The sequence below is a fragment of the Sarcophilus harrisii genome, chromosome X, assembly GCF_902635505.1.
Source record: "Sarcophilus harrisii chromosome X, mSarHar1.11, whole genome shotgun sequence".
Lineage (NCBI taxonomy): Eukaryota > Metazoa > Chordata > Mammalia > Dasyuromorphia > Dasyuridae > Sarcophilus > Sarcophilus harrisii.
In genome coordinates, this window is record NC_045432.1 from 14,880,874 (window position 1) to 14,889,016 (window position 8,143).

Sequence of the window (8,143 nt, forward strand, 5' to 3'; positions counted from 1 at the left end):
GTCTGGGGACCAGGTTCTGATCTTGGTTCTGCTCCTTACTAACTGGGTGGCTTTGGGCAAGTTATCTCCCTTCTCTGGGCCTTACTTTGTCTTCTGTAAAAATGAGATTGTTGGACTCCGTAGCCTGTGATCTCCTTTCCAGATCTGGGATCTGAAGTTTTCTTGGCTTCCTATCAGAATCTGAGCCACTGGGGATTTCAGAAGCCATCTCATCCAAACTTTACCCGAATGAAAAAATCTGTTCTACAACATTATCTGACAAATAGTCCTCCAACTTTCCCTTGATTACCTCCAGTGGTGGGGAAATACTGCCTCCCAAAGGCAGCCCATTCCATTTTTGAATAGCTTGGAATTGAGCCAACTTTATAAAACTTGAGGCAAAGTTAAAGAAAAGAATTTCATATCCAAATCAGAATGCTGACACTCATAAGGATCTCTGTAAAGAGTTTAGATGGTTTTAGATTTTAGGCATGTAAAGAGGACTCCTTGAGGGGCTTAGCTAAACCTTTAGAACAGCAAAATTGCTTTTTTGACAGCAGCTGTCATAGTGCACTAAATCAACTGTTTTCTTAAAGTTCTAAAATGCAGACTTGCCAGGGCACATAAATTGATAGCTGAACAAAACCCAAGTTGTTGCCTTTATCCTGGGCTTACCCAGGGTCTAGGTAAGAGGCAAAGAAAAGAAGTTTTTTCCTTTGAAGGAAAACAACCAAAGTGATTTAAGCTTGTTTTTTGAAAGAGTCTTGAAAATTCATTATAGAGATGGGACCTAATGCTAGTAGTAAGCTTCTGGTAATTTAGAGTTGTTCTTTGCTTTCCTTTTGACTTTTTTTTTGAATGATAGATTTATTTACTGGTAATTTAATAATGGTTTCATCAGCAAATGAAGGGCTTGTGCCTCTAGGATACTTTTGTTTTGAATCTAAAGGTTTATCTGTCCTCTGGGGGAGCCCTTGGCCTGGTAAAAAATTGGAGGTGGGGCAGGAAAGAACATGCCTGACAAATTAGCTTTGGGATTTTGCATTTTGATGTTCCCTTAATCTGGAGGCAGCCAGATGTCAAATCCTTGCTTAGGCTATGAACAAAAATGTTGACTATAAATACAGGTTCCTAATTTGCTGACTAGTAACACAAACACGAACCTATGCCTTGAATTAATGACTGTCCTTTGCAGTACTGGTAGGCTTTAATGAACACATATTTTTGTGTGCGTCCTACTGAAAGTTGAGAACTTTTCTCAGAGGATGTTTACATATGAAGTGGACTTTATGTAGATAAAGGCCAAAGAGAGCAGCCATGAAGGCCTGTGTTTGCCCATTGTTTCTCTAGGTTTTAGAAGGGAAAATGAATTTAATTTGCCTCCATTTTCTACTCTGCAAATGGTGCTTTGTTTGAATGAAAGAAGGCTGGAAAGAGCGAATAAATAAAAGTCTTGAGGAAGTTTTGCAAACAGATACCACTGAGAGAATGTAAGATTGCTTTCCTACCTTTTCTGTTTCTGGAAACTTGATCAAGTCTGTCCCTGTGGAAAAAATGAAGGGAAATGGGCTAGACAATAATTCAGTTATTTAGATTTGGAACTAGTTGAAAGAAAAGGCTGGACTCAAAAAGAGTAATATATACTTAATCTCATTTTGGAAGAACATCTTCAATGGAGTGCCCAAGGGATGTGTACTTGACTTTGAGCTATTTCTTATTTTTGTCAGTAACTTAGATGATGAACAGAGATTTGCAGGTTGATAGGAGCACATTTGTTGGAAGGGAACACCACCACATGAAAAGATATAAATTGGCTAGAATTCTAGACTGGGCTAAATCCAAGAAGATGAAATGTGACATAGGGCTAAATGGAAAGTTTTGCACTTAGATTCACATATGTAAGACAAGAGAAGGCATAGCTAGACAGTAGTTTTTCCTTAAAAGAATCTGATTCTAAACTGTATTCTAAGTCAATAGTATCATGATAGTTTGAATTTGACTTCAAGAAATTAATTATTAAAGAGATGATTCGTCAACAGCCAGAAAAGGAAGTAGTGACAATAAGCTTGACTTTTTCAAGAATAGGTCATTGTACAAATGTTGGAGGGTATGTGGGAAAACTGGGACACTAATACATTGTTGGTAGAGTTGTGAACTGATTCAACCATTCTGGAGAGCAATTTAAAACTATGCCCAAAGGGTTATCAAACTGTGTATACCCTTTGATCCATCAGTGTTTCTACTGGGCTTATATCCCAAAGAGATCTTTTTTTTTTCCAAAGAGATCTTAAAGGAGGGAAAGGTACCCACATGTGCAAAAATGTTTGTGGCAGACTTTTTTGTAGTGGCAAGAAACTGGAAACTGAGTGGATGCCCAGCAGTTGGGGAATTGCTGAATAAGTTATGGTATTTAAATGTTATGGAATATTATTTTTCTATTAAAAAATGATCAGCAGGATGATTTTAGAGAGTCCTGGAGAGACTGACATGAACTGATGCTAAGTGAAATGAGCAGAACCAGGAGGTCATTGTACATGGCAACAGCAAGATTATAAGATGATCAATTCTGATAGATGTGGCTCTCTTCAATGAGATTATTCAGGCCAGTTCCAAAGGTCTTGTGATGAAGAGAACTATCTAGATCTAGAGAGAGGACTGTGGGGACTGAAAAAGAACAGGTCATTCATTACAGGCTTGCTTCTGTGTTTGATCAAACCATGTGTCCAAAGATTCTGTACACATTGATGAGGTAGATTTTAGTCAAGCTTTTGATCCAGTCTCACTGTTTTTTAAATTTTTGTTTTGTTTTTTGTTACATTTTAAGTTCTGAACCGACTCCCTCCCAACCTGCACTAGAGAAGGCCACCATTTGACACAGGGAGGGTATATGTATGTTTGTATGCATGCTTTCTCTGCAGGTGGATAGCATTTTTTCTATAGGTTCTTTGTAGTTAATTTGAATATTTGTGATACTCAGAATAGCTTCGTTCAGTTATTCATTTTTTTAAAATAGATTTTTATATACAAAACATATGCATGGGTAATTTTTCAACATTGACCCTTGCAAAAACTTATTGCTGTATACAATATTCTCGTGGCTCTGCTCCTTTCACTCTTCATTATTTCATGCAGGTCTTTCCATATTTTTCTAAAATTGGCCTGCTGGTCATTTATTACAGCACAGTCACATACCACGACTTGTTTAGCCATTCCCCAATTAATGAACATTCTCTCAATTTCCAGTTCTTTGCTACCACAAATAGAACGTATTCTGGGATAAATAAATTCTTTTCCTTTTTCCCTCATCTTATCTCTGTGGGAAATAGATCCAATTGTGGTATTGCTGAATCAGAAGGTACATACACAGATTTATAATTATTTGGACATAATTCCATATTGTTCTCTAAAATGGTCGGATCACTTCACAATTCCACTAGCAGTGTATTGGTGTCCCAGTTTTTTCCACATCTCCTCCAACATTTGAAATTTTCCCTTTCTGTCATTTTAGCCAATCTGATAGATATGAAATAATATTTTAAAAGTTTTTTTAGTTTTCATTTCTCTGGTCAATAATGATTTAAAGCATTTTTTCATATGACTGTATATAGCTTTGAGTTGTCTGTTCATATCCTTTGATGATTTATCAAATGAGGAAAGACTTCTATTATTATAAATTTGAGAGTTCTCCATATTTGAGATTGAGGCTTTATCTGAAATACTAGCTAGGAAAATGTTTTAATTGTAATCAAAATTATCCATTTTGTATCTCATAGTGTTCTCTATCTTGTTTATTTATAAATTCTTCAACCCATAAGTCTGATAGATAATGTGTTCCATGTTCTTCTAATTTACTTATGATATCTCCTTTGTATCTAGATCATATATTCATTTTGACCTTATCTTAATAAATGGTCTATTGGTCTATACCAATTTCTGCCAGACTGCTTTGCAGTTTTCCCAACAGTTTTTTACTAAATGGTGACTTTTTATCCCCAGAGCTTAAATCTTTACGTTTGTCAAAACAAGGTTACTATAATCATTTACTACTGTGTATTATATATCTACTTTGTTTCACTGATCCTTCTATTTCTTAGCCAATACCAGATTGTTTTTATAATTACCATCTTATAGTTTAAAATCTGGTACTTCTAAACCTCCTTCCTTCATATTTTTTTCCATTAATTTCTTGGACATTCTTGACCTTTTGTTCTTCCAAATTAATTTTGTTATTATTTTTTCCTAGCTCAATAAAACAATTTTTGGTAATTTAATTGGTGTATGATTGGATTTGTAGATTGTTTTAGGTGGAATTGTCATTTTTATTGTGTTGGCTCTACCCACTCATGAACAATTAATATCTCTCCAATTATTTAAATCTGACTTTATTTGGATAAAAAAAAAGTTTTATAATTATGTTCATGTAGTTCCTGAACTTATTTTGGCAGATCTACTCCCAGGTATTTTATGCCATCTATGGTTATTTTAAATGAGAGATCTCATACTGTGTCTTGCAGAAATGGTAATGATTTTTGTGGCTTTATATTACATCCTGCTACTCTGCTAAAATTATTGTTTTAATGAGCTTTTTAGTTGGATCTCTAGGATTTTCCTTCAAAAAGAGTATTCCCTCATTGCCCTTCAATTTCATTTTCTTTTATTATTTCTATTGTTGGCATTTCTAATAAAGTATTGAACAGTATAGATGATAAAGGGCGGTCACTACTGATCTTATTAGAAAGCTTCTATCCTTTATATTCCCATTTGTATCCCCATTGTATACAAATTTGTATCTCCATTAAGTAATGCTTGCAGATGGTTTTAGGTAGATGTCGCTTATCATTTTAAGGAAAAATACATTTATACCTATGCTTTCAAGTGTTTTTAAGAGGAATGAGTTCTATTTTGTCAAAAGCTTTTCCTGTATCTATTGAAATAATCATGTAATTTGTTACTTTTGTTATTGATATAATTATGTTTTTCTCATATTTTCCTTAACCATCCTTGCATTCCCGTTATAAATCCCACTCACTTCCTATCGTTACTAGATAAAAATGACTAAATGGGAGTATTGTTCCTTAGATTGAGGAGTAAATGGCCAGATCCAGAGAGAGGTCCTTCATATCATCGTGGAAGGAGGTCTTTAGCAGAGTGCCCTAGGGATCTGTGCTATGGTCCTTGATAAAGATGTTAAAAGCAGGGCAGCTAGGGGACGCAGTGGATAGAGCACCAGCCCTGAAGTCAGGAGGACCTAAGTTCAAATCTGATCTCAGAAAACACTTCCTAGCTGTGTGACTCTGGGCAAATCACTTAACCCCAATTGCTTCAGCAAAAAAAAAAAAAAAAAAAAGATATTAAGAACAGATAGGTGGTGCTGCATTGGATAAGAGCACCAACTCTGGAGTTAGGAAGATCTGAATTCTAATCCAGCCTCAGACACTTGACATGTACTAGCTATGTTGACCCTGGTAAGTCACTTAACCCCAATTACCTTTCAAAAAAAAATCAAGAAGAGCAAAGTACTAACGCTTTGTCCTTTGGCAATTTAATCACATTGGGAAGAATAATATACTAGGTAATAAAAGACAATCAAAAAGATCTTGACTGGGTAGAATAGTAAGCTGGACTTAATCAATGTAGTAATAATATTAGCTAGCATTAGTGCCTTATGGCTTAGAAATCACTATATATATTATCTCATTTGATCCTCACGGGAACACTGAAGTAGGTGCCCATTTTACAAGATGAGGAAACTAGGCAGACAGAAATTAAGTGACTTGCTCAGGGTCACTAGCTAGTATGTGTCTGAGGCTAGATTTGAATTTAAAGCATTTACTCATGGCCCCTTATGATTAGAGGAAATCTGAAAAGTTTTGAAAGTTTTGGTGGACAGTCAGCTCCATATTAGTTAGTAATGTTATATGATAACCAAAAAAGCTAATGTGCTATGAGAAGCCTGGCTTAACAGGAATAAGGAGGCTTTTAGTGGCCTCGGTGCTAGTTAGAACACATCTAGCATTCCATTCTAGGCACTACGTTTTAGGGAGGACACTCTGGACAAGAACATCCAGGGTGGTGAAAGGCATTGAATTCATCCCATATTAAAGGAACGGAATGTTTAGCCAGCAGAAGAATAGTATTAGGAAAACCTAAGTATTTTCCAGTGTTTGAATAAGATGTGTAAGAGATGCTAACTATGCTTCTTGTTTTTAGCCCCAAAGGGCAGAACAGAAGTCATGACAAATAGACAGCTCTACGCTTAATATAAGGAAGGTAACAAGTAGGTCTGTTCCAGAATGGAAGGAACCACCTTGGAAGCTGGTGACTTCCCTTTTTTGGACAATTTTGAGCAAAGACTGGATGCCCACCCACTGAGTATTTTATAGAAGAGACGTTGAATTATGGGTTACATGAGCTGATCACTAAGGTTCCTTCCAACTGAAGTTTTGTAAATTTTGCCCTAGAAAAATGATTGCATCATGTGTTTCCCCACAGCCCTGTTGCAGCGGAAGGTGGAAGAGGTATCAAAGGTTTGCGAGAGCCGTCGCAAGGAGCAGGAACGCACCTACCGGATCGTGTTTGATTAAATGGCCTGTGATCTCTTGGATAGTAATGCTGTGTTGTTATCTATCCAGTATAAAAAAGGCCTTAGGGCATAAACTTAAGTAAAGCATACAGTTACCCATTGCAGTTATTTTTTGTTACGGTAACGTTCGTGTGGTTATTTTTCTTCGATTCTAAATCTCAAGTAAAAACATACATTTACTCTATTGCAGTTAATTTTTGTTACAGTAAAGTTCATGGGAATTCTTTTGCGTTCTAAAACTTTTATGGTGGTCAGAGGAAATTATGATGGGAATTTACATTAGTTATATCCAATTTTGTCAATCTTTTTATGCCCATTAAATTGCTCAATGCTTTATGAAGTCTTCCAACACGTGTAAATGTGTCACTTTTTTTTTTATTCCTCCCAGTTTTGTCCAAAGATAAAAATGTGGGGGAAATGATGCTGATATCTTAATACTACATGCTAGCCACTGTGTTGGCCTTTCAGAGATAGACAATGAAGAATAAGATGTAGTCTCTGACTGTGAAGGAGCTTCATCTAGTTGGAGCCACAGACACAGCTCATTTCTTTGGGAAAGAGAGCACTGCAAACTGGATTAATCCAGAAAGGCATGAGACTCTAGCCAGTCCTTGAGGGAAAAGTAATATTCAGTCCTCTACTTGGTTTTGTTACATAGCTATGGTAAAACATTTCATTTATTCATCTTACAAAGTCAGCTTCTCAAAATAGATGGGAGTTTTTTTCTTGATTTGGTTTGTTTTTTGAAGACCTAATTCCTAAACCTGACCTTACACAATCTTTTTTACTTGATGCCTTTAATAGAGCATTGGGCTTAAAGTCAGGAAGACATGAGTTTAAATCCTGCCTCAGATACTTACTACTGTAATCCTGAACAAATCACCTAGCCTCATTTTCTTTCATCTGTGAAATGTGTATAATTATAGCACCTATCTCACAAGGATATTGTGTGAATCAAATGAGCTAGCATTTAAAGTGCTTTGCAAACCATAAAACATTATATAATGTTAGCTATTTTTAAAGACAAGAATAAAATGAGTCCTTTAGCTAAGACTCTCTGAAATCACTACAGCCTGTTAATCATCTATAATTCCTCTGCTGGGCTGCATTTGACAACCCTTTATGACACACATAGGCTCCTACATTTAGAACTGATGGGGGCTTTGGAGAACAATTTAGTTCAACTTCCCATTTGATAGGTGAAGAAACTGAGATCCAGAGGTGAGGTAGATGATTTGCCAAAGATCCACATGAGTAGTTATTGACAAAGATTGTATTTGAGTTTGTTTTCACACTCACATGTCCAGACCTCTTTCTACCATACCTCAATACTGAAGGAGGAAATTATAGTTTTAACGTGGCTAACTAGGAATCTCAGTTACCTAATAAACAGAAGATAGCAACTCACTTTTTTCTCTTATTCCCATTTTTAGAGAAAGCTATTCCTCAAAGGACCAAATTTTTAATAACAAAAATACTAGAATATATGTCATGGGCTGCCTAATTCCATTAGTGAATGTCCTAGGTATGCCTCTTTTGAAACAAAGTTTGGCTACTCTTTTTGTTTACAGGGATAGTGTT

The 8,143-nt window shown here is 35.9% G+C and overlaps 1 protein-coding gene across 3 annotated transcripts in view; it reads left to right on the plus strand.

Moving 5' to 3' along the window:
- NUP62 (nucleoporin 62) overlaps positions 1 to 6,911 on the plus strand; it is a 62,292-nt gene extending 55,381 nt beyond the window's left edge. For 2 of the 3 annotated variants that reach the window (XM_023507255.2, XM_012553564.2), the window contains one exon: positions 6,472 to 6,650. In XM_023507255.2, the coding sequence (XP_023363023.2) occupies positions 6,472 to 6,563 (92 nt within the window). In that variant the 3' untranslated portion in view covers positions 6,564 to 6,650. Of the gene's footprint in view, positions 1 to 6,471 lie in introns of all 3 variants that reach the window. The other variant, XM_023507254.2, reaches the window with a different exon arrangement.
- The last annotated feature ends 1,232 nt before the right edge of the window (positions 6,912 to 8,143 follow it).